The 27,124-nt window shown below is 43.5% G+C and overlaps 1 protein-coding gene across 6 annotated transcripts in view; it reads right to left on the reverse strand.

Annotated features, from left to right (window-relative positions):
- The window catches only part of ENAH (ENAH actin regulator), a 159,767-nt gene extending 133,196 nt beyond the window's left edge, over positions 1-26,571 (reverse strand). For 4 of the 6 annotated variants that reach the window (XM_023589949.3, XM_058309350.2, XM_058309349.2 and 1 more), the window contains exon 1: positions 26,301-26,500. In XM_023589949.3, coding sequence (XP_023445717.2) covers positions 26,301-26,305 — 5 coding nt within the window. In that variant the 5' untranslated portion in view covers positions 26,306-26,500. Of the gene's footprint in view, positions 1-26,300 lie in introns of all 6 variants that reach the window. The other 2 variants (XM_058309348.1, XM_058309351.1) reach the window with 2 other exon arrangements.
- Between the last annotated feature and the right edge of the window lie 553 nt (positions 26,572-27,124).

Consider the following 27,124-nt stretch of genomic DNA (forward strand, 5'->3'; position numbering starts at 1 on the left):
TACATGATTCTTTCTTTCAATTGACACTTACCTCCCTAGACTACCCCTTCCAGCCACAATCGCATTTATAAACCAGCTGTGTTAGTTCTACTATGATGAGGTGCCATCGACTCTATCCATATCCACTTTTACAGTCAAGATAACTGAAAATCCTACATACATTAACCATCAGTAGCCCTTCTCAGTCCTCATGCTATCATCTGGTAACCTCTAGTCTAGGGTTTAACTCCATGTGTTTATTCGTTTTTAGTTCACATTAGTGAGACCATACAATATTTGTCCATCTGTGTCTGGCTTATTTCACTTAGCACAATGACCTCAAGGTAATCCTGTTACCATGTGTTCCAATTTCTTCTTAGAGCGGCAGCACAGTATTCCATCATGTGTGCTACCCTAGCAGGGCGGGGGGGCAGAGAGAAGCAACCCGCACTCCCTGGCCCTGCCGCGCCCCGGCAAGTGTACAGCACCCACAGCAGGGAAGTGCACACAAGGAGGACGCAGTGCCTGGCTTCTCCCAACCTGGGGGTGTGGATTTATTATTTCTGGAAAACTTTTGGTGTAAAGTCCAAATTTCTTTTAATATATTATATAGACAGATAGGTATACACACTCATGAAATACATATATATACATATATATACATGTGTATATATATATATATATATATATACACACATACCAATATACACACACAAACATACTTTTGGGGGGTTCTAGTTATGTTCCACTGAGAGTCCTTCTTTTCTTCCAGCAATCTTACCTGCTGCTCTGTCCATTTTGTCAGATTCCTGATATTTTTGTTCCCTGTTGTTTAGTAAAGGCACTTTTCCTGGGATGAAATTAAACCCATTGTTTTTTGTGGTTTTTTTAGGTTTTTTTTTTCTTTTGATTACATGCTGAAAATGAAATGGGAGATTTTTGAAATATTAACAGGATAATATGAAGAGCACTTTGGGTTGTGTAGTCAACAGCCATCCATTTCTAAAACACAAGGACAGGGCTGTAAAAAAAGAAATGGAATTTTTTTTAAAATCTCTTGACCATAGATGTGAAGGTCTGCTTCTGAACCATTCATTCAGTTCCACTGGTCTGTATACCTAACTTTTGCCAGCATCATGCTGTTTTTATAACTGTAGCCAGGTAATGTGATTTACAATCCAGAGAGAGTCCAACAACTTTCTTTTTAAGATATTTCTGGCTAATTGGGGTCCCTTACCCTTCTAAATCATTTTGATAATTGTGTTTTCCATTTGTTTAAAAAAAAGCTACTGAATTTTTATTGGGATTGCATTGATTCTGTATTAATTTGGGTAGACATGACATCTTAACGATATTTAGTCTTCCCATCTATGAACATGGAATGTTCTTCCATTTTTTAGATCTTCGATTCTTTTAGCAGTGCATGGTAGTTTTATGAGTACAAGTGTTTTGCATCCTTGGTTAAGTTTATCCCTGAGTTTTTAATTCTTTTATATATACATACTTCTTTATTATAATTTCATTTACTGACCTTCATTTTATTTGTCTATATCTACTTTTTAATACATTTTTATTACAGAAGTTGTGAACATACAAAACAATCATGCACATGTGTAGAATTCCCTATATACCCCTTCACCAATGTACCACACCACTATGGAATATTTGTTAAAGATTGCGAGATGGTATCATCAGACTCTTACCATGATATGATCCATATTGCATATCTGCCATATTTTTTCCATACCACCCCCATTATCAACACAGTACATCTTTGACATAGATGCATGAATATTACTTATTACTGTTAACCACAGTCCACTGGTCACTCCAGTTGTATTTTTCCCATGTGTCTCCACATTCTGCAATAGTGACGTACATTCTCCACACTCTGCAATAGTGACGTACATCTGCTCTAGCTCACAGAAGGACATTCTTGCAACTGTACATTCAACCACAATTCTCATCCACCTCTAGGTTCACTGTGTTATTCAGTCTCTAGATTATTCTCTAGCATTCTTTCGATTGGCATTTACATCCCTAGACTATCCTCTCCAGCCACAATCCCATTTATAAACCAGCTGCTACTCACTATAATGTGTCACCATCAATTCCATCCATTTCCACTTTACAATCACATTAACTAAAACTTTTACATACATTAAGCATCGATAGTTCTTCTCCTCAACCCTCCTCTCATCTCCTAATAATCTATATATTAGGTTTTAACTCCATGCTTTTAATCTTTGTATTTAGCTCATATTAATAAGACCATGCAATATTTGTCCTTTTGTGTCTGGCTTACTTCACTTAACATTACGTCAAGATTCATCCATATTATCATACATGCCCCAATTTCATTTCTTCTTACCATAGCACAGTATTCCATCATATGCATATACCACATTTTGTTTATCCATTCATTGGTTGATGGACACATGGGTTGTTTCCATCTTTGGCAACTGTGAATAATGCTGCTATGAACACCAGTGGGAAGATGTCTGTTCGCGTCACAGTTTTCAGTTCTTCTGGATATATTCCTAGTAGAGGAATTGCGGGATCATATGGAAGCTTGATATTTAGCTTCCTGAGAAAGTGCCAAACCGTCTTCCACGGAGGCTGCACCATTTTACAATCCCATCAACAATGAAGGAGTGTTCCTATTTCCCCCACATTCTCTCAAGCACTTGTCTGTTTTTTTAATAATGCTCATTCTATGAGCGAGGTGATTTCTCACCGTCATTTTTTTTTTTAAAGATTTTTATTTATTTAATTCTCCTCCTCTTCCCCGGTTGTCTGTTTTCTGTGTCTTTTTGCTGCATCTTGTTTCTTTGTCGGCTTCTGTTGTCAGCGGCATGGAAGTGTGGGCGGCGCCATTCCTCGGCAGGCTGCACTTTCCTTCGCGCTGGGCGGCTCTCCTTACCGGGCGCACTCCTTGCGCGTGGGGCTCCCCTACGCGGGGGACACCCCTGCGTGGCACAGCACTCCTTGCGCGCATCAGCACTGCACATGGGCCAGCTGCACACGGGTCAAGGAGGCCCGGGGTTTGAACCGCGGACCTCCCATGTGGTAGACGGACGCCCTAACCACTGGGCCAAAGTCCGTTTTCCCTCACTGTCATTTTGATTTGCATTTCCCTAATAGCTAGTGATATGGAATGCTTTTTTCATGTGTTTTTTTGGCCATTTGTATTTCCTCTTTGGAGAAATGACTATTTAAGTCTTTGGTCCCTTTGTTTTATTGGTTTGCTTGCTCTTTCATCATCGGCTTGTATGATCTCTTTACATAGAATGGAAATCAAATCCATATTGGATATGTGGTTCCCAAACATTTTCTCAGATTGAGTGGGCTTGACTTTTCACCTTCTGGATGAAGTCCCATGAATCACAAAAGTGTTTAAGTTTGAGGAGGTCCCATTTATCCATGTTTTCTTTCATTGCTCATGCTTTCAGTGTAAAGTTTAAGAATCCACCACCTACCACCAGGTCTTTTTTTTTTTTTTAAGATTTATTTATTTATTTCTCCCCCCTCCCCCACCCCCCGTTGTCTGTTCTCTGTGTCTATTTGCTGCGTCTTGTTTCTTTGTCCGTTTCTGTTGTTGTCAGCGGCACGGGAATCTGTGTCTCTTTTTGTTGCGTCATCTTGTGTCAGCTCTCCGTGTGGATGGCACCATTCTTGGGCAGGCTGCACTTTCTTTCGCGCTGGGCGGCTCTCCCTACAGGGCGCACTCCTTGTGCGTGGGGCTCCCCTACGTGGGGGACACCCCTGCGTGGCACAGGGCACTCCTTGCGCGCATCAGCACTGCACATGAGCCAGCTCCACACGGGTCAAGGAGGCCCGGGGACTGAACCTCGGACCTCCCATGTGGTAGACGGACGCCCTAACCACTGGGCCAAGTCCGTTTCCCTACCACCAGGTCTTGAAGATGTTTTCCTACATTTTCTTCTAGGAGCTTTTTGGTTCTAGCTTTTATATTTAGGTATTTGACCCATTTTGAGTTAATTTTTTAATAAGGTGTGAAATAGGGGTCCTCTTTTTTTTCTTTTGGCTATGGATATCCAGTTCTCCCAGCACCATTTGTTGAGTAGACTGTTCTACCCAAACTGGGTGGGTTTGACAGGCTTGTCAAAAATCACTTGATCATAAATGTGAGGGTGTTACTTTAGTTTTTGTTTTTTTTTTTTTAAAGAAGCTTTAGATTACATAAATGTGACATAAAAAAATATAAGGGATTCCCATATGCCCCACTCTCTCCCCCTCCCCATCCCACTGAGAATCTGTTTCTGAACTATCAATTCAGTTCCACTGGTCCAGGTGTCTATTTTCATGCCAGTACCATGCCGTTTTTACTGTAGCTAGGTAATAAAGGTTTAAAGTCCAGAAGTGAGAGTCCTCCAACTTCACTTTTCCTTTGGAAGATGTTTCTAACTATTTGGGGTCCCTTACCCTTCCAAATAAATTTCATAATTGTTTTTTCCATTTGTTTAAAAAATGCTGGTGGAATTTTTATCAGGATTGTATTGAATTTGAATATATATTTGGGTAGAACTGACATCTTGATATTTAGTCTTCCAAACCATGACCAAGGAATGCCTTCCAATTATTTAGGTCTAGTTTTACTTGTTTTAGCAATGCATTGCAGTTTTCTGAATACAATTGCTTTATATCCTTGGTTAAGTTTATTCCTAAATATTTGATTTTTTTTTTTAAGATTTACTTATTTCTCTCCCCTTCCCCCTGTTGTCTGCTCTGTGTTCTTCTGTGTCCACTTGCATTATCCCGCAGCACTGGGAAACTGCATCTCTCTTTGTTGTGTCATCTTGCTGCGTCAGCTCTCCGTGTGTGCGGCGCCACTCCTGGGCAGGCTGCACTTTTTTCACACAGGGCAGCTCTCCTTGCAGGTGGCACTCCTTGTGCGTGGGCACCCCTACGCAGGGGCGTCCCTGCATGGCACAACACTCCTTGCACACGGCAATACTGCATGTGGGCCAGCTCACCACACAGGTCAGGAGGCCCTGGGGATCAAACCCTGGACCCTCCACATGGCAGACACATGCTCTATCAGTAGAGCCACATCTGCTTCCAATATTTGATTCTTTTAGTTGCTACTGTTAATGGAAATTTTTTTCCTGACTTCCTCTTCAGATTGCACATTACAATCGTATAGAACCGCCACTGATTTTTGCGTATTAGTCTTGTATCCTGACACTCTACTGAAATTGTTTATTAGCTCTAGCAAATTTGTTGTAGATTTTTCAGGGCTTTCTAGATACAGGATCATAGCATCTGCAAATAGGTAAAGTTTTACTTCTTCCTTTCCAATTTGGATGCCTTTTATTTCTTTTTCTTGCCTGAATGCTCTAGCTAGAAACTCTAGCACTCTATTGAACAACAGTGGTGATAGTAGGCATCCTTGTCTTATTCTTTATCTTAACAGGAAAGCTTTTAGTCTTTCACCATTGACTACAATATTAGCTGGGGGTTTTTCATCTATGGCCTTTATGATGTTGATAAACTTTCCTTTAATTCCTAATTTTTGTAGTATTTTTATCAAGAAAAGATGCTATATTTTTTTCAAATGCCTTTTCTGCATATTAACAGGATCATGTGGTTTTTTCTTCTTTATTAAAGTGGTATATTATGCTGGCTGATTTTCTTGTGTTGAACTACCTTTGCATGCCTGGGATAAAATCCACTTGATCATGATGAATAATTCTTTTAATATGTTGTTGGATTCAATTAGCAAGTATTTTATTGAGGATTTTTGCATCTGTATTCATTAGGGAAATGGGCCTGTTATTTTCTTTTTTGTAATATCTTCACCTGGCTTTTGTATTAAAGTATTAGGGTGATACTGGCTTCATAGAATGAATTGGTAGTGTCCCTTCCTGTTCAATTTTTTGGAAGAGCTTGAGTAAGAATGATATTAATTCTTCTTTGAATGCTTGGTAGAACTCACCTGTGAAACCATCTGGTCCTAGGCTTTTCATTTTGGGGCACTGTTTGTTGTTTCAATCTCTTTGTTTGTGACTGGTTTATTGAGATCTTCTATTTCTTCCAGGATCAGTGTGGTTGGTTGTATGTTCCTAGGAATTTCTGCTTTCATCTACACTGTCTAATTTGTTGGCACATAGTTTATAGTATCCTCCTATGTCTTTTATTTCTGTGGGGTCAGCAATAATATCCCCATTTTCATTTCTGGTTTTATTCATTTGCATCTTCTTTTTATGTCCATCTAGTTAAGGGTTTGTCAACTGTGTTGACCTTCTCTAAGAACCAACTTTTGGTTTTGTTAACTCTGTTTTTCTGTTCTCAATTTCATTTATTTTTGCTCTGATCTCTGTTATTTTATTCCTTCTGCTTGCTGTGGGCCTAGTTTGCTGTTTTTTTTTAACCTAGTTCTTCCAGCTGTGTAGTTAGGTTCTTGGTTTTAGCTCCTTCTCCTCCCCTCCCCGCAACGGCTCCCTCATCTCAATGTTGTTTTTGCTAGCTGTTTTCTGCTCATTGCCTGTTTTTTCTTTGGGAGGCACCAGGAACCAAATCCGGGACCTCCCACGTGGAAGGTGGGCACTTAACCGCTTGAACCACATCCGTTCCCAGCTCATTGTCTACTCACTGTTTGCTCACTTTTGTTTTGTTTTTGTTTGCCCATTGTCTACCCATTGCTTTTTCTCATCTCCTCATTGTTTGTCTTCTTTACGATGCACTGGGAACTGAACCCAAGACCTCCCACAAGGGAAGTGGGCACTCAACTACTTGAGCCACGTACACACTTCTTTCTTCTTTTTTAATGTAAATAGAGGGCTAAAAATTTCACTGCACCATATAGGTTCTAATTCTCATTCGTCTCAAGATATTTGATTTTTCTTGCAATTTCTTCTTTGACCCACTGATTATTTAAGAGTGTGTTGTTTGATATCTATGTTTGTGAATTATCACCTTTTCTGCCTGGTATTGCCTTCCATCTTTATTCCACTAGGATCAGAGAAAGCGTTTTGAATAATTTCAATCTTTTTAAATTTACTGAGATCTGCTTTGTGACCCAACATATGGTCTATCCTGGAGAAAGATCTATGAGCATTTGAGAAGAATGCATATCCTGCTGTTAAGGGGAGCAATGTTCTGTATTAGGTTTAGTTCATTTGTCCCATTATTCAAGTCCTCAGTCTCTTTACTGATCCTCTGCGCAGGTCCCTACCCAGTGCCGAGAGTGCCCTCAAGCCCCCAGCCACCGCTGTAGACATCCATGTCTCCCTTCGGTTTTGCTAGTGTTTGCCTCGTGTAATCTGGGGCATACTGGTTAGGAGCATTTACATTTATGGTTGTTCTTTACTCCTGGTGAGACGCCCCTTTTATTAATATAGAATGACCTTCCTTACCTCTAATAACAGCTTTGCTTTTAAAGTCTATTTCATCCAATATAAGTATAGCTACTCAGGTTTTGTTTTGTCTTTTGGTTTTTTTTTTTTTTTGAGGTACCGAGGGTCAGGGATAGAACCCAAGGCCTCATATGTGGGAAGCTGGCACTCAACTACTGTGCCACATGGGTTCCTGAGTTGGCTTTTTCATTTGTTTTGCTTGTTGTTGTTGTTGTTTTAGGAGGCACTGGGGACCAAACCTGGGACTACCCACGTAGAAAGCCATATCCGCTCCCTCCAGCCAGTTTTATTTTTATTTTTTTGGTTACTGCATGCATGGAATATCTTTTTCTAGCCTTTTCTCTTCCAATCTATTTGTATCCTTGGGTCTAAGTGAGTCTCTTGCAGACAACATATAGAAAGTTTATATTTTCTTACACGTTCCACCAGGCTGTGTCTTTTGATTGCTGGTTTATTCCATTAACATTCAATGTCATTACTGTAAAGGCAGTTCTTACTTCACCCATTTAAATCTTTGGGTTTTTATCTGTCATATCTTCTTTTCACCACTCTTTTTATACTTTTCTTTTACTGATAAAAACTTCATTTCTAGACTCTCTTCAAAGCTTCTCTCCTGTCTTTTATTTTCAGGTTATAGCACTCCCTTTAGTATTTCCTGCAAAGCTGGTCTCCTGGTTACAAACTCTCTCAGATTCTGTTGATCTGTTACTACTTTAAACTAGCCCTCATTTATGAAAGACAATCTTGCTGACTGAAGATTCCAGGCTGGCAGTTTTTTCTTGAAGTATCTTAAACATATATACCACTGCTTTCTTGCCTCCATGATTTCTGAAAAGAAATCAGCACTTGTTCTTTTGGGACTCCCATGTATGTGATGGGTCTCTTTTAGTACACTGTCCTACTTGGACATAGATATCAATGTCCTTCAATTGGGTTTGGGATTTTTCTATCATTACTTCTTCAAATATTCTTTCTGCCCTTTTCCCTTATCTTCTCCTTCTGGGACACCCATGACACACGTGTTTGCATATTTCTTCTTGTCATTTAGTTCTCTGAGACCCTGTTCAATTTTTTTCCATTCTTTTGCATGTTCACTTTTGGAGGCCCTGTCTTCAAGGTCACTGATCCTTCCTTCTGCATCTTCAAATCTGCTGCTATATGCCTCCAGTGTATTTTTTATTTCATTTGCTGTGATGGTCATCCCCACAAGATCTGCTATTTTTCTACGTATAACTTCACATTCTTCTTTGTGCTGACCCAGTGTCTTTCTGATGTCCTTAGTCTCTTTAACCATCTCACCGAATCTGTTAAGATCTGTTTGAATATGTATGATTAGCTGTCTCAATGCTTTTATGTCATCTGGAGGCTTAGTTTGTTCCTTTGGGCCATATCGCCCCGTTTCTTGGGATGGATTGTAACTTTTTGTTGGTGTCTCAGCATCTGATTCACTATTTGGTTTTGGCCACTTTTCTCTCTTTATCCTAGGGCTTTCTATTTTATTGGCTTTGTGCTACAGTCCTTCTTTGATACTTGGTTCAACTTAATTTGGAACTTCATAGTGGCTCGTGCTTAGCCAATTCGAATTATTCAGCTCTTTTTCATCTGTTTCTTGCCCTTTTCCCTTTCTGGTTGTGGAAAAGGAGTGAGGATGTGGTTGGTACTTATAAGTTTTGGAGGCTGAAGCTTCCCAAGTTGCCTCAAGAAACGATGAAGCTTCTCCCACCTTTCTCCACTGCCAGGGGTAGGGATATACCTTCAGCTGTGTGCAGTAATCCTAGCCATGGAGGCCAAGTCCATCTATAGTTGCCCAGACAGACTGAAAAAGCTCCATGCCCCTTCTTCCCCTGCCTGTGGTGGGAATGAGCTGCAGGTGTGGGCAGCAAACTGTGTGTGAATCAAAACTGACTGCAGCCACCCAGAAAAACTGATGAAACACCAGCCCCCCTCCGGCCAGGGGCGGAAATGGGACCTCCAGTGCACCCAGCCATCTAATCTGTGTAGTCAAAAGCACCCGTGGTTGCCCAGAGAGCCTGAAGGCCTTATCCCTCCTGCTGGAGGAGTCAGACGTGTCCAGCAGTCTAGTCCATGCACGCTGAAGGCGGCTGCAGTTGCCCAGAGGGGCTGGGAGCACTGTCCCTTCTGCCCATCAGGGGCAGAGATGGAGCCACAGCAGCACCCGATACTCTAGTCCATGCAGGCGAAAGCTCCTGCAGTGGCCGGGAGAGCTGGCTCAGGCCCCCAGCCTCCCCCGAGAGAGGTGGGGCTGTAGCCTAGGCTAGAGCTGCAGTCCAACCTGGGTGGAAGACACTGGTCCCACCTTCAGTGTGACTTTCATCGGCCCCACGTCCCCTCAGGCCGGGGGTTGGGGGGTGGCAGAGTTAAAATGGAGGCTACCGGCTTTTTTCCGACTTAGACAGGTTCAAACTTTAGCTTTCTTAGGACTGGCTTTAGCCAGCTGAATTTACTAATCTGTAGCCGAAGTCAGTGCCTGACCAGCTTTTCCTCCCCCTTTGTGGGACATGGAGCTTCCAACTCCAGCCAGGGAACAGGTCCCAAGGCGGGGGATGGCTCTGGCCTCCGCAGCGTGGCACGCTCTACTAAGGAATCCCACTGCAGATCAGCAGTCTCCTCCTTCCCTTCTTCCAGGGATGTTGCAGGATGCTCTTCTGGTCTCCTGATTCCCCCAGACAGGTGCCTTAGATAGCTCTAGGTGATTAATAACTGCCCTGAAGGACGAGCTGACCCTTGGAGCTCTGTACTCTGCCACATCTTGCCCAGACCTATCAACGGATTTTTAGAATAGAATACATTGTCTTGAAACACTGTTTATCAGTTGTGGTTGTGTTATCAGGCTAGCCCAAAAAAGTTGCCTGGAGACATGTGAGATGAGTGGGGCTGCGCTGCATCTAGTGATGAGACCAGGGATGCCCCCAGAGCACAGGACTGCCTCCCACAACCGAATGACCTGCAACCACATGTCCACCCTGAGGTCCAAAGACCCGAGTTTAGAGGCAGGCGTCAACGTGAGGAAAGCACTGAACTCTTTCAAAACCTGGAGCCTAGACTTTACCTGGCACCTCTCACTATGTAAGGCCTCTTCCTCATATACACAGAATAAATCTGTATCCTGGGGAAGGCCTATGGCCTGGTTATGACTTAATCAGAACTTTTAAAATAAACTGCATTGAGAAGTGTACTAGAGCCTGACCAGGAGGGAGTGGACTGGGCTCTAGGCATCCTACCTCCAACTTTCATTTGTCTAGCACACTGGGACTTTAAAATTTAATTCAAAGAAGGGGCTCCCCTACAATCAAAGGCTGGAAAATACCGATCTTACTCCATCCACAGTGAGTGTAAGTTGATGTAGCTTATTAACCATTGCAAAGCTCTCAGGGCTCCTGGTTCATAGTCAGTGCTCTGAGAATCTCATATCCTCTTTTCATCCCTGTAATTTAGCCAGTAGAAAGAAGGTCTTATTGACAACGTGGACTAGAAATTATGGCAGCATTTGGGAAAATGGGAGGCAAGGGAAGAGCTGATTTGGAGATCATAAAAAATAAACTACCTACATTTCATAACCGTATCCAAAATCTGTACAAGTCTATATACTTACGTTTTCATTTTAAAAACCTTACTAAGTTTATAATTTTTTACAAACTCCAATGGAAAGAACTATAACAGTTACACTGTTAGAGGAAAACAGGATTTTTGGCTGGGTGATAAAGTACTTATTTTAAAGATTTCCAAGCTGAAAAAGCAAAAGAAAATGTACATTCGATGTTACAATTACATATTAAGGCAGCAGACTTGGCCCACTGATTAGGGTGTCTGTCTACCACATGGGAGGTCCACGGTTCAAACCCCAGGCCTCCTTGACCCGCGTGGAGCTGGCCCATGCACAGTGCTGATATGTGCAAGGAGTGCCGTGCCACGCAGGGGTGTCCCCCACGTAGGGGAGCCCCACGTGCAAGGAGAGCCGCCCAGCACGAAAGGAAGTGCAGCCTGCCCAGGAATGGCGCCGCCCACATGGAGAGCTGACACAACAAGATGACGCAACAAAAAGAAAACACAGATTCCCGTGCTGCTGACAACAACAGAAGCGGACAAAGAAGATACAGCAAGCAGACACAGAGAACAGACAACTGGGTCAGGGGAGAGGGGGAAGGGGAGAGAAATAAATAAATCTTTAAAAAAAAAATAATTATACATTAAGTACTTTTACTCACTTATTCATAGCTTTATATCTTTACTACAGTATTAAAACATATTGTATATAATATAAAATTGTTCAAAGTACTGCCCCAAAATACTTTATAAAAACCATGTGCTTATCTAAAGAACTAAAAAGAGAAGGTCCAACAATCAATAATCATGCACTTAAGTTTTTAAATTTATTCAAAAAGTTACTGGAAGTCCTTGTTTTGTACCCAGCATCGTGCAAAGTGCTTAGGAAAATATCTCACAAATAAACTGGGGGAAGTTGACATCTGAATGACAAATGAATTGGACAGTCAACAGATGCTGTGAGCCCAGCATGTGGCCTGGAATGACCACTAAAGACAAACTCAAACAAGAAACTGAAGAAGACAGAACTGAAGAGAGCTCAGAGGCGGCTTTCCAGGCTAGAGGAGAGCGAATTTCCACGGGTGTGCCTGGGGACTTTTGCAGAGAATTCCCATGGGGAGGACTGAAAGGTCCGGCTGGGCAGTCCCGAGGGCCCTAAGGGTCAGGCTAAGACACCTGGACTCACAGGAGTGTGTGCACTGCAGAGTGCTGCTGAGGGAGCCTGCAGAGGGGGTTCAGGAAGAACAGGCTACAGGGACAGGCACTACAACGGGAGGAGAGGGGAGACGTGGGGCGGGACGGGGAGTAGGGGCAGCTCATTCCTAGTGAGGCTGTACTCCAGAAGCTGCCTGCTAACTCAACAGCCACCTCCAATGCTAAAATGTGTTGTTAAAACATTGGAAAATATAGGTATTAAAAGAATTTAATTGGCCCCTTGCCTAGAGGGCCAAAAATTTTTTTTTCAAATTAAAGGTTTTATTAAAAAAGCAAACAAACACATTCAGAAATTTGAACTTCATTTTTTAAAAAGTTATGGTACAATACAAAGAAAACAAAAATATACCAAACCCCATAAATATATTACACACACTGTGGCAAAACTCAAAACAAAGTACTGAGTTACATTAATCTCATTTTGTAGATGAAGAAGCCAAGGTCTGGAACAGCTAGTGAACAGAGGGACAGCTTTAGAATCTGTTACACTTGACTGTCTTTTCCCAAATCGAAAACACCTGGAAAAACATATACACGGGAATAAAAAATGAAAAGATGGCATCTAAAGGGATTTCCTTTAAAATAGAACAAAATAGCACTTTTTTAAAACAATACAAAACACAGGCAGTCTGCTCTTAAAAGGCATAAATGCTCTAGGAAAATTTAAAATATTTGTAGGTGACACTACTTAGAAAGGAATCCATCAAAAATACATGGAATGACCCCATCCCTCATCCTCACTCTTGACAGCCCCTAAAAATGCACACCCTGGGGAGCGGCTGTGGCTCAGCAGCTGACACCTGCTTCCCATGCACGAGGTCCTGGGGTCTGCTGATACTCAGTACCTCCTAAAATATAAAAGTAAAAACAGCACAGCCCTTGAATATGGCTTCGTGCCTCTTCCTCCACGAAACCAAAGCATAAGGGATAGGCTGTGTAAGCACAACTTCACTTATTTATGAGAGATTTCTAAGGACTTCCTACTAGGCCATTTTACTAACTCTGGGGTCAGAAAGCAAGGGGGGCAGAGCTTCAGGCATGGGGAGGGGTCTCGTCTAGATCATGAGCAATGGGAAGCCGCTTAGACGTGAGGCTGAGCTGATCCTACGTGAGCTGGTCCCTGGAAATCAGACTAGATGGGGCAGAGACCAAAGGAAAACACAAGAATCCAGAAAGAGCAGATGTGAAAGTGTAACAAGAGCACCACAGCGGCAAGGCCGAAGGCAGAGGTTCCCTGTCAGACCCCCCAAGCTGCCAGTCCCCCCGGAAGCCACAGCAATCCTAAGGAGAAAATTTCACCAGTGAATGGGCGCTTATAAAGTGTGTCCCGGCCCAAGCATCCCTCCCTAGGTAGCAATAGCCCCCACATCAGCCCATTTCACCCCTGCTCGTCAATTACAAGGCAACACTGGTGCAAATCACCTACAAAGGGTAAAGGCAAGTCTTCCCAACGATGTAGGCCTTTGTGATCGTGCAAAGCACCCCATGAAGATCTGAGGACACCGCAACCCCCACGTCCTACACCCCATCCTGCGGCCGCGACCTCATTTATAAACACTGCAAGACCCTGCTAAGAGGAGGCCCAGTTACACGAGGGTGGAGGGCTGGAATATGCAGAGGAAATGTGGGCACAACACCAAAAAAAGCACAGGAGGCAGAAGAGGGACAGCACCGTGCTGGAGGCAGAAACACACCACGGACCTCGGAGAAAGCACGGCCGGCCGGCTCCAAGTCGTAGGACTTCTGCTTCAAGCCAACCACCTCGTGGTATTTTGGCAAACTAAGACAGTGAATGGGAAGGCGCACGGGGGAGCTTCCTGGGGTCACGAACCTACTCGTGAGTACACAGGCACGCACACGCAGTGAAGTCATCAAGCTGCACACACACTGGTGGTCTGTGCGAACACACACACACAGTGAAGAGCCATCAAGCTGCACACACATGATGATGGTCTGTGCGTACACAGGAACGCACGCACAGTGAAAAGTCACCAAGCTGATGGTTCATGCATTTACACCCTTTTTTAAACACAAGAAATGGTTCTCCTTCCCCCACAGTCACTGGGTCTGAATGTGAAGCCCGGTCCTTCTGTGGTCTAACTGCTGCGACTGTGAAGGTGATGCTAACCCCAAAGGGGACAAAATATCTGGGTCCTCAGAACCGCAGCGAGCCCCTTAGTGTAGCATGCCTGGACCCAGCCTACCACAGAGCCTCAGAAGATGACATACTGCCTTACTAGCAGGAGGAAGCATGACTGATACGATCAGGTAATACCTGGAGGAAGCTAACAAGAATGACTTACTAAGAGGTCAAAAGAAAATCTGTAGGTCAAAGTGAGACCCTTGGGAAAACTGAAGCGCTGCCTTTGATTATTTTGGCAAAAATTACTTGCTTCATATTCATACTGGAAACTCCATCATAACATGAAAGGTAACAGTTTCATGCTCTCTTGTAATTTTGCCAAAAAATTATGTAAAAAAAAGCAATGGTTGATTAATTCTCTTCCATTCTAAGAACTTACCACACAGTTGCAAGCATAACATGAATGTTTTCACAAGTTTCTTTCATTTAATATTAAAGCAAATGAAGCCTTTCTCTCCTCACCCCTGCTATGCACTATTACCTCTGAAATGGTACTTCTATTCTAGGTCAGCTCCTTCCACATGCCTTGTTCTTGTACTTACTATTTGCAGAAAATAAAGACCTATTATATGAAAAAAATCACACAAAAACTAAATTATCCACTCACACATAAACATTTAGGAAATCAAATACAGAGCTTGGTTCACAAAAGTCAACCTTTACAAAATTCCAGGAGTGTGCTGGCTGAAAGCAAGGGCTACAGCACCATCCTGCTGGGTAGAATCCCAGTCCCATGCTTTGCCACTGGGTGCCTCCGGGCAAGGCGCTCGGTCATCTACAGAGCGGGGATAACCAAGCTCCTGCCCTGTAGTTATTACAGGAGTGCTGAATAAATTAATGTGTAAAGTGTTTCAGGCAGAAAGTACTAATTAACTGCCAGCTATTATATTTCAAAAACTCAAAGAAAACTAAGGAATATAAATACCAATACTTTGGAATTCAGATAACCAGCGGCAAAGAAAAAACTTCTTAAAAATACAAGCTTGGGAAGCGGACTTGGCCCAGTGGTTAGGGCGTCCGCCTACCACATGGGAGGTCCATGGTTCAAACCCCAGGCCTCCTTGATCCGTGTGGAGCTGGCCCATGCACAGTGCTGATGCACACAAGAGTGCCCTGCCACGCAGGGGTGTCCCCCGCGTAGGGGAGCCCAATGTGCAAGGAGTGCGCCCCGTAAGGAGAGCCACCCAGTACGAAAGAAAGTGCAGCCTGCCCAGGAATGGCGCCGCACACGCGGAGAGCTGACGCAGCAAGATGACACAACAACAACAAAAAAGAGACACAGATTCCCATGCCACTGACAACAGAAGCGGACAAAAAGAATATGCAGCAAATGGATACAGAGAACAGACAACTGGGGCGGGGGGTGGGGAGGAAGGGGAGAGAAATAAATAAAATAAATCTTAAAAAAAAAAAAAGAATTATATTTAAAAAGAAAAAAATACAAGCTTTAGGGTAGCAGATGTGGCTCGAGCAGTTGGGCACCCACCTCCCACATGGGAGGTCCTGGGTTCAGATCCCAGTGCCTCCTAAAGACCAGTAAACAACAAGTGGGCCAACGAGGTGAGGGAGCCATCTGGGGGGGATGAGAAATAAAAATAAAAATTCAAGCTTTATATCCTTTAAATACAAGCACATGTATTTTAAACAAATTAGGACCAAACATGAGAACAGATTCATTCATAGTAAAAATGAGCTAAATGTTTAAATTTTTTTCCTAGACTCAGAATCTAGAATATAAGGTACCAGTGGCCAGGGCTGGGAATAGGGAGTTAATGCTTAAGTTTACAGGGTTTCTATTTAGGATGATGGAAACATTTTGGTCATAGATGATGGTGATGGTAACAAAGCATTGTGAATGTAATTAACAGCACTGTTACATATTTGAATATGGTTAATGGGAAATTTTAGGTTGTATATATGGTACTAGAATAAAATGTATTTTAAAGTTTAATTTCTAAATATATAAAAATCTTATTTAACAAATGTTAATACAGCCTAATAAATCCTTAAGAATATAAGCAAACACTTACTGGTCAATGACCAAAAGATTTGAGTATAGACAAATCACTTGAGAAAACAAACATCAACATCTGAAGAATATATCCCCCTTCACTAATATTTGTAAATTTAAGTTTCTTTAAGGCACACCTTAATAAAGGTGAAATTAAAAATCTGATTACACAAAGAAAGGAAAAAATGGAAAAAAGTAAAATGGAAAAAAGGGTTAATCTTTCCTCATCCATATTAATCCATTAATTTAACACAATTCTAATTAAAACACCAACAGGTCTGGGTGTGTAATTTTTCTTTTTTATTTCTCTCATATTGTTTTAATTGATAAATGATTCTAAAACTAATCTGAAAAAACATATTTAATGAATAGCAATTAAAATTTTGAAATACAAAAAAATGAACAGTGATATGCCGTCATAACATGAGGTTAGAGGAATCAAAGCTGTGAAACAGGGCATGGATGGAGCTCAAGCGGTTGCGCGCCTGCTTCCCATGTACAAGGCCCCAAGCCATTCTCTAGTACCACCTAAAAACAAAATTAACTCTCATTGGGGAGCGGATATAGCTCAGTGGCTGAGCACCTGCTTCCTGTGTACAAGGTCCTGGGTTCAAACCCAACGCCTCCTAAAAAAAAAAAAAAGAGGCACCAGCACAGAATTAGGCAGATAAATAAAGATCAATGAACCCAGACATAGAACTAAGTATTTATGGGAATCTGGTATATAATGAAAACAGCATTTCAAATCAGTAGGAATAGGATGGATTACTCAATTAATGATACTGATGAGATTAAATGTCTGATATTTAGTTAAATACTAATGTCCCATCTTACGCCAAAATAAATTTCAGGTGACTTAAATTAAACATCAATGAAATCATTGAAGCAATTAAAGAAAATGTAGGTGAATATGTACATAATCTTAGGTTGGGGAAGGCAGGACACCGACACAAAAACCAAAAAAATAAAAACTGACAGATTCGACATAAAATTTTAAAACTATACCAACAACAAAACTAAAGGACAAGCAGGAGAGCAGACGTGGCTCAAGCAGCTGGGTGCCCACCTCCCACAGGGAGATCCCAGTGTCGGTTCCTGGCTCCTCCTGAAGATGACGAGCAAGACCGTGAGCCGACAAAGGGCTGGCACGGCAAGCTGATGCAAGAAGATGTAACAAGCTGATACAATGCAATACGGCAACAAGATGAGGCAAAGAGATGTTATGAGATGACACAAAGAGGAAACACAGGAAGCAAAACAATCAAGGAGCAGAGGTGGTTCAAGCAACTGGGTGCCTCCCTTCCCCATGGGAAGTCCCAGGTTCAGTTCCCAGGCTTCCAAAAAGAAGACAAGTACACAAGGAACAGACACAGAGTAGACAGTAAGTGAAAACGGGGGGGGGGGGGGGGGGGGGGCGGCAGGGAAATAAATAAATCTTAAAAAAAAAATTAAAGGACAAGTGACAAACGTAGAAGCAGATTTGCATCCTGGTCTCCAGTGAATCCCAACTCTCAACATGGCCTTGTGTAGCCTCCTCCCACTCTCACTCTAGGCTTGACCAGGTAATGCTTTGGCCACGGAGACAGCAAACAGGACTGAGCAGGTCTGACTGCACACTGCAACATGCCCTCACAAAGACGCCTGGTCTAGGTTCCCTGAGGACGCAGTCACACGGGGCTGCGTGAGATGATGAGCAGACAGAGGGAAAGGTGGGAGAGAGAGAGGGCGGGGGGCAAAGGAGTCAGAGGGAACGACAGGCACAGGCCAGTAAGCCCAGCCCAGCCCCTAAGCCAAGCCCCACGGCAAACCAGAACCACCTCCCAGCCAGCCCAAAGAGCCGCCCAGAACCACAGAGTTGCTGTTTTTACATACACAGTATCCTAGGTTTTGAGGCAGCTACACAACAATAGATCATTGATAACTGATGAGATTCACCTGCACTATGAAGGGTTAGCAGCCTTTTTTTTTAAAGATTTATTTATTTATTCCACACCCCTCGTCGTTTGCACTCACTGTCTGCTCTCTGTGTCCATTCCCTGTGAGCTCTCTGTGCCTGCTCCTCTTCTCTTTAGGAGGCACTAGAAGCTGAACCTGGGACCTCCCATTTGGGAAAGAAATGTTCCATCTCGAGTCATCTCCACTCCCAGCTTTGTTGTGTCTCTCATTGTGTTTCCTCGTGTGTCTCCTTGATCCATCACCTTGTTGCGTCAGCTCACCACACCAAGCTATCCCACCAGCTCCCTGTCTTGTTCATCTTCTCCGGGAAGCATCAGGAACCATACCGGGACCTCCCATATGGTAGATAGGAGTTCAACCACTTGAGTCACATTGATTTCCCAATAGCCTTATTAAAAACACCATAAACCATGATGAAAAAACCCAAACATTCCACTGGACAAAAGGATAACATACAAGAACAGACAATTCATACAAAAATAGAGACATCCAATAAACACAGGAAGAGCCATTCCACCCTACCAGTAATCGAAGCAACACAAATTTTTTTTTTTTAAAGATTTATTTATTTAATCCCCCCCCCTCCCCTGGTTGTCTGTTCTTGGTGTCTATTTGCTGCGTCTTGTTTCTTTGTCTGCTTTTGTTTCTTTGTCCGCTTCTGTTGTCAGCAGCACGGGAAGTGTGGGCGGCGCCATTTCTGGGCAGGCTGCACTTTCTTTTCACGCTGGGCGGCTTTCCTCACGGGCGCACTCCTTGCGCGTGGGGCTCCCCTACGCGGGGGACACCCCTGCGCGGCAGGGCACTCCTTGCGCGCATCAGCACTGCGCATGGGCCAGCTCCACACGGGTCAAGGAGGCCCGGGGTTTGAACCGGGGACCTCCCATATGGTAGACAGACGCCCTAACCACTGGGCCAAAGTCCGTTTCCCCCGAAGCAACACAAATTAAAACAATGACCACCTCCTGCCTGTCAGGCTGGCAAAGATTAAAACAGCTCATAGTGTTCAGAGTTGCCAGAATGGGGGGAAACTGACACTCATATCCACCAGTGTTAATTTGGTAATGTGTATCAAAACGGGTAAAATCCCCCTTGGTCTGGTCGTTTCATTTCACTTATTATTCACTCAAATATTTACTGCCTACTTACAGAAACCGGTACTAGGAACTACAATGCAGTACAACAAGTCAGCAGGCCCTACTAATCTTGGTCTTATTATTAACTCTCGGGTTTAACTGTAAGAGCAATGGAATGCCACTGAAGGCTTTAGCAGAGGAGTAACAGCATCTGATTACCAGCTTAAGCTCATCCTGCTGGAGCATGGAAACTGGGGCAAGAACGGAAATGAGGAGGCTAACTGCTGCACTGTCAGTGAGATGGACGGACGTAAATGGAGGTACTGGAACTGACAAGTAAGAAAAAGGAAAGAATTAAACATACTCCTTGATTTGACTTCCAGGAACTTATTTTAAATTGTAATCAGACACATGCACACAGATACGTATCCGAAGATGTTCACAGGAGTGTTTTACTTTTTAGACAAAAACCATTTTTTAAAAATCTGAGTCTACCCCTAAAAGATGAATTAACTATTAAGGTCTTCCAAATGAATAAAATACCATGCAGTCACTTAATATTACACAGAGCTGCATTTAATGACAAGAATTGTGCGACTGGCAACCGCTCACTGGTATTTGGGCTTCGCAGCGCTCACCCTCCCATCCTTTCGGTATGAGTTCTGTGTATCAGCTCGGTGTAAAGCAGAACAGGAGAGAAATGTAAAGCAAGAGGAGGAGCTGGAGGTCAGGGCATGGCAGGGCATGGCAGGTCTCTGCCATACAGAGAAGCCTGGGTTCTGTCTCCAAACCTTCTTTAGAAAACAGGAAGATGGCAATTTAAAGCATTAATCCAAGTAACTGTATTAGAAACAATAAATGTAAAGGAAATGAAACGCTCGTCTTACATTATCTGTTCTAATGAATAGATGAAACTAATAATCCAAGGACTGGAAATGGGGAATAACAGAACATAGCTTTCCACAATTTTTTTTTGGAGGGGAGAGCTCTTCTACTGAAATATAATTCCCAAACCATAAAATTCACCATTTTAAAATGTAAAATTCAGTGGTTTTCAGTATATCCACAAGGTTATGCAACCATCACCACTGTCTAATTCCAGAAGATTTTCATCATCCCAAAAAGAAACCCCATACCCATATTCAACAGTCTCTTCTCATTCCCCCTCCACCCCACCCACTCCCAGGGGCCCCGTAACCACTAACCAACTTTCTCACCATGGATTTACCTATTCTGGACACTTTATGTAAATGAAGTCATACAATATGTGGCATTTTGTGTCTGGCACCTTTCACTTGGTATAGTGTTTTTAAGGTTCATCCATCTTTTAGCATGCATCAGCACTTCATTCCTTTTTATGGCCAAGTAATATTCCGTTGTATGGATGTACCAAATTTTATTTATCCATTCATCAGTTGAGGGACATCTGGGTTGTTTCCACTTTTTTTGCTACTATGAATAACGCTGCTGTGAACCACTGCATACAAATTTTTTAATGGATATATGTTTTCATTTCTCTTGGATTTACATGATTAGAAGTGAAATTGCTAGGTCATATAGTAACTTTATGTTTAACTTTTTGAGGAACTGCCAAACTGTTTTCCAAAGCAACTCCACCGTGTGACGTGGTTTCTCACATTCTTAACATAAACTTAAGAAGAGTGGTCAGACTTTTATAAAAGTAGGGGATTTACTGTTATCAAACCCATTTTATGTGCTGTTATTCTAGGGTTTCATATAACTTATTTTTCCCAGCTACACAATGCAAAAATCATCTCCATTTCACAGAAGAAGAAATACAAAACTTAAATTTTTGAAACCTGCTCCAATGTTAATTAGTAAATGTCAAAATCAGAATTCTAACGTAGATTCCAAAGACTGTACTCTTTACCCTGCATCATGCAACCTCTATACTTCTGTATATGCACACTGCTTACACCAAAAAGGATTCTATAGAAAAGGTGCATGTTAATTAAATTAGAATCATAAACCAGAAGCTACCCAATGTCTAGCTATTTCTAGAAGAGGGCTCTTCCATAAATCAACCCCAATTTATCTTTAGTAAATGAGTTCTACACACAGAGTTCCTTTAAACACAACCAATCTATAATTTACCTATTCATTATATAGGTGAGCATCTTCTGCCAAAGTTGTATGCACTGACAAAAAAAAAATGCAGTTATCTTCATTCTCGAATATCATAAGCCACCCAATTATTGGTATCTTAAGCGTTGTTAAGAATTAAAACAAAGCAGTCATTAAATGGAGTAGATATAGATAAGATAAACTAATAGCCGTATAAGCTTGTTGCTCAAAAATATTTGTGATACCCATGAGCAAAGAGACTGTAAAGTACAGAATGATAGCCCTTCTATTAATCCAGGATTTTAATGAGAAAGTCAAGGAAACAGTCTCCTCAAAAGGTCTTATGGTTTAGCCACTCCAGAGCTGTGAGGAGTAAGGAGCAAAGTCCACACCTCTCCATGGTCAAGATGCCGTTTTGCTGGTTTAAGTAAATAGCACTTATTAACATTTACTGTATGTTAAAGACTATATTATCCCCAAAACCGTCTCTAGGCCACTACAAGTGCTCCACAAATGGTGCTTGTCGCTGCTGTTGTGGAATAGATTCTGGAAGAGAGACCACGAACTCCAGCGTTCACACGGCACCAGCCACTGGCAAGCACAGTGAAGGCGCCATGAATACAGAAATGCAGTCCCCACCCTCGAGGGACTCGTGTAACTATAAAACAATGGGGTAAAAGCAGCAGCAAAAAGCACACAGCGTGAATAGAACACGAGGCAGGTTAGCTCGGTGGGATCCCCTTTCTGCTCCTAATCCAGAAAACTTCCTGAGCCACGACTTGGGGAAGCCGCACTGAAGCAAAGCCTCAGCGCAGACTCACCGTAGAACTTTCACTTCCACTCAGTTTTACCCATCAATTTCAAAGAAAGGGAAGAAAAGAGAAAATAAGGAAAAAACAACTTTAAGTTGGCACAGGAGGGTTGAAGTACCCTTTTCCTCCTCCACATCCCCTTAAAAGCAGAGATGACATTTTTCCAGATCTTTCTTACACTCGTAAAGACTGGGTGTGTAAAAGTTACACAATCACTCATATTTAAGTTATGTCTAGGCTAAGTTACCAAAACCATCAGTCTTGTATGTAATTTCTTCTATATCAGGCAAATCAGGCCAACCTGCTGGTTGCTTTGTTTATCCCAACAGGGATAACAACGCATCCAAACCATAAACACTACGTAAAACTTCAGTAAATTTTCTCTATTACTCCACATGCTTATTCAAGATTTATTCACCTAATACATATTTATTAAACGCCCACTATATCCAGACACAAGGCACTGACACACACAAAAAATGAAGATTTGAGTCCTGGTCCTAAAATAAATCTCTTTGGGAAAATCAAACATCCAAGAGCTACCCCAAGTATCAACAGAGACCCACAGGAACAGACCATTGCTATTTGTACCCCTTCATGGTTATCGCCCTGACACAAGCCTGAGAAGTCACAGGACTACCTCCATTTTAACCAGCTTGCTCAATTAATGAGTCAGCTACAAGACTGGCCCTTCTGATGCTTGACTGTACCAACATTCTAAAACGCATATTAAATTCATCATCACAAATGTAGATAAAACCAGAGGTATTTCAAAGACCTGGGATGGAACCATGAACAGGAAGGCTGGACTCAGACCACAGCTGGTAAAAGGAACATTCCAGGAAGTTTCCCACTGTGGCCCTCTCTCCCACCAAGGCAAAAATGTCCTTACAACCTGGAGGTCACTAGCAACTGGAGTATGTGGGCAAAATGTAAGCAGCTGCCATCCACAAACTAGCTAAGGCCCAGCAAGGAAAAGCCAGTTGCCCAAAAGTTTTAAGTAGCTAGTCCAAAACTAGGCCTAGAAACAAGAGGATTATCATGCCTGTATAAAGTTTACAAGTAAACAAAGCACCTCCTGTCTAGTACCATTTGACCCTCACTCCTCAGTACAGAGAACTGTCCCTATTCTTACACAGGGAAAAAAGCTGGATCAGTGAAGCAGTGGGATTAGCTCAAGGTCATTCAGCTATTAGGTGGCTGGGATGAATCCTCACACCCTCCTGCACCCTTTAACGTGAGAAAATGGAGACTTGGCAAAGTCACAGAATAGGGTGGAAACCTGGATTACTTAACTCAGGACCAGGTGTGTCATTCCAAAATCTTCTGAGCTCTTTTTAGCCACTAGCTACATGAAAGTACTTTAGATCAGACAAGCTCCACTACATACACACAAACCCTAACCTACCCCAGTCACCAGAAATCTTGTACTTCTGAAACATTACATAAATGAAAAATAACAGAACCCAAAGCCAGGTGACACGGAAAATACCGGTTTTTCGGGGTCTCAACTCTTCCAATGACTTGCATAACAAAAAGAACTCTTTAATTCTCATCTTAAAACAAAGTATTAACAAGCAATTCTATGTAAAGCACTTTACATGTGTAAACTGCCTTTACTACTGTTTGAGGAATGTAAAGTATTATTCAGCTCTCTTCTGTATAAGGATTATGACATGATATCACAGTGACCAAGCAATTCCTAAAAGTAAAGTCATCTGAGCGCTCTTATCAGAAACATTTAAACTGTAACATATTCATTATGTCCTCTCCAGAATTCTGCCCTGCTGAAGTGGAAATTCTTGCCCAGGCATTCCTATTTTTGGATAGTCTTTTAAACATCAACTATCCCTTAACATAATTAAAAAGATTCATGTTAGTAGGCTAGCAGTTATGTCCTACAGTACTTGAAAGTATCATTGAGGCTAACTCAAATATTAATATAATCTGAGTAGCCCTTCTTTAAGCACCAACGTATTACAAAGGCTTTTACCCTTCTAGCCCCATCTTCACCATGATTCAAGTTTTGCAGTATCAACAGCCTACAAAGAATTACTGCAGACTGTGTGAACAAACTTCAGGTCTGTGCACCACGTTCTGTACTTGTGCTATTGGAAAGCAACAGAGTCCTCCCTCTGTACATTTAGATGAGGAATAGCACAAGAAACGAGCTTAGGCATTACAAGTTACTTTTTATTTAGAAAAGGAACTTTCAAGTGAAGACAATTTGTCTGTGACTGACAGCTATACACAATAGTGGTTATACTTCCCTGAGTATTAAAAACTTTAACTTGTTTTTGGTTCGCAACCTCCGAATTAGACAATTTAACAATTGTTTTTGTTTAAAAGTATCCCACTTTAACTGTTTTATATTTCCTAATGCTGACATGTTTGCCCAAAGATTGGAAAAAACTGATAACTTCTGGCCTGCAAGTCCCCTAAAGAATTAAATCTCTACAGCAGAACTCAACAATATACAGTATTAAAAGATAAAATATGTATTTTATTATAGTTCTGAGTTTTCAAGGACCTCAGTAACTTGATTTTTTAAAATGTTCAAACACTACTCGTTTTTCAAATTGTATTTTATAAAGATTAATTATGTTTTTTGGTTTGTATGCCACAATGAAATTTTAAACTGATGCATTACATTTGAAAATGAGTTGTATGAAATCACCAAGGAAAAGTGGTCACTTAGCCACGGAATTAGGCAAATTTTTAAGGCCATCGTAAACCTCTGGAACTTGGAATCACAGAAAAAAAATAATTCAAACTCAAGAGTAAGCTTAATTGAAAACTCAATACAGATACATTAAAAAATATTAAAAAGCAAAATGCAAAAGTGTTTAACTTTGATAGAAAAAACACGGAAACTAAAGTTTAAGATGGAAACTACTTAAATTGAGAAAGAATTCCAATGACACGGCGTTTTCCTGTCAAAGCAATTTGTGGATTGTATCGCTGAAATCCCACAGTATTACATTATAAAGGTCTTGGCAAAGGATGGCCATTAATCTTTAACACAAAGGAGATTCAAATCCAAAAGAACTGTAAGTCTATCTCTTCCAAGGGAGAGAAATAGAGTAATTTACTTTATTCCCAATTGTCTACCCTAAAAGGGAGGTCTACAAGGATGATACCGCAGAACGGACCGCATTCAGCCTAGCAGGTCCCTCTCCTCACCAAGTCTTGCACCAATCCGAAAAGAGGTGGTTATGGACACAAAACAGGCTTAGAAAGGCTGAAAAAAATCTCCAATGAATGACACACTACATCATGGTTTATTCTCTCACACAATTGGAGAAACAAAAAAGAAAATATCACACCATATGTTCCATCGTTGCAATTAAAAATACATTTTACGACAGTACATTCAATTCCTTCCTTTGGGGCTGAAAACATAATTTAGCTTCTGTTTTATTGATTACACAGAGGAAGGGGGAAAAGGCAGCTGCTGCAATGCAACACAGGCTGCTACAGAGGAAGGGGGAAAAGGGCTTTCCAAACAAATTCCACCCCTCCCGCTCGCTTACACACCCCAACAACTTTACTTAGTTGTCCCCCCCCAAATTAAACTGATTCTTTCCCTTTCCCCACCACCGTAAAATTTCACCATTCATAGATCCGTCACCCACCCCTGCCAAAGCACTTTATCACCCGAAGAGATTTCAGATGTCAAACTTTTCTTCTTTGTTAAAAAATACTAAGCACGAGCGTTGTAACGCAAAGCGCCTGAAATCTGTCCGTCTGCGCCCGTTTCCCAGCAACATGCGCGCTCGGGCTCTCCCGGGCCTCCCGCTCCCGGGTTTCGCTCGCTAAGGCCGGGCGGAGGGAGCCCACAGGAAATTTAATCTAGGAATGGGGATCCTGGCGGAAAGACGAGGCTCCGAGGGGGCCGAGGGCCGGCGGCGCGAGCCCCCCAGTCCGTGGGGGCGGGGAGGGCCGCGGGAAGAGGAGGAACGAGGGACAAAGGGCGGGGGCGGGGGCTCCGCGCCGCAGGCCCGCGGGGGGCGCCGGGCGGGTCCGCGCGGCGGGGGTCGCGGCGCCCGCGGCACAAAGGCCGGCCCCGCGCGCGCCCCTCACCTCATGGTGCCGGCGGCCCGGGGCTCCCCGCAGCCGGGGGCGAGGCGCCGAGCCGAGGGTCTTCTCCCCGCGGCGGGGGCGCCGCTCCGGGGCGGGGCGCGGGCGTCGGCTCCTCCTCCGGGGGCGAGGGGCTACACCATGTCCCCGCACCAAGCCGAGGCGCCGCGGTGCGCGACAGCACGCTGGGCGCGGCCTCCCCCGCGCGCGCCGCTCCGCTCGCCGCGCCCTCGCCGCAGGCTGTCCGCCGGGCCGCCGCCCGCAGGCCGTGTGCAGCGCCGCGAGCCGCGGGCCGCCTCGGGCGGGGGGCGGGGCGGGGGGCGGGGCGGGCGCCCAGCACGCAGGCGCCGCCCTCCGCCCGCCTCCCGGGGGCGCGGGGCGCGGAGGGCCCGCCCCCGCGCGGAGCTCCTCGCGGGGACGGCCTGGGCCTGAGGCGGGGGCTCCGGCCTGCCCGGCGCGCGGAGGCCGCGGCTCCCGGCCCCTCGGGACGCGGGACGCCGGCGCGGGGGGCGGCGGGGCGCGCGGGGGGCGGCGGGGCGCGCGGGGGGCGGCGGGGCGGGGTGGAATGTGAACTGCGGGGGTCGCTGCTCGCGGCGCCGCTGCCCCCGCCCAGGGCGGGAGTCCCGCGGGCCGCGGGGGGCGGCGGGCGGCGGGGGAGACGCGACCTGACGGCGCTTCTAAATCCTGCACCTTCACTTGGTCTTTTAAAAGGTGGGTTTAAGACCCTGGCAACGCGAACTCGTGCAAAGTTCACCGAGCAGGGGTCATCGAGGCCGGAAATTTACAGTTGGGGGGGGTTCGGCGACCAAAACCAAATCCAATAGACT

Source organism: Dasypus novemcinctus, chromosome 13, assembly GCF_030445035.2.
Source record: "Dasypus novemcinctus isolate mDasNov1 chromosome 13, mDasNov1.1.hap2, whole genome shotgun sequence".
NCBI lineage: Eukaryota > Metazoa > Chordata > Mammalia > Cingulata > Dasypodidae > Dasypus > Dasypus novemcinctus.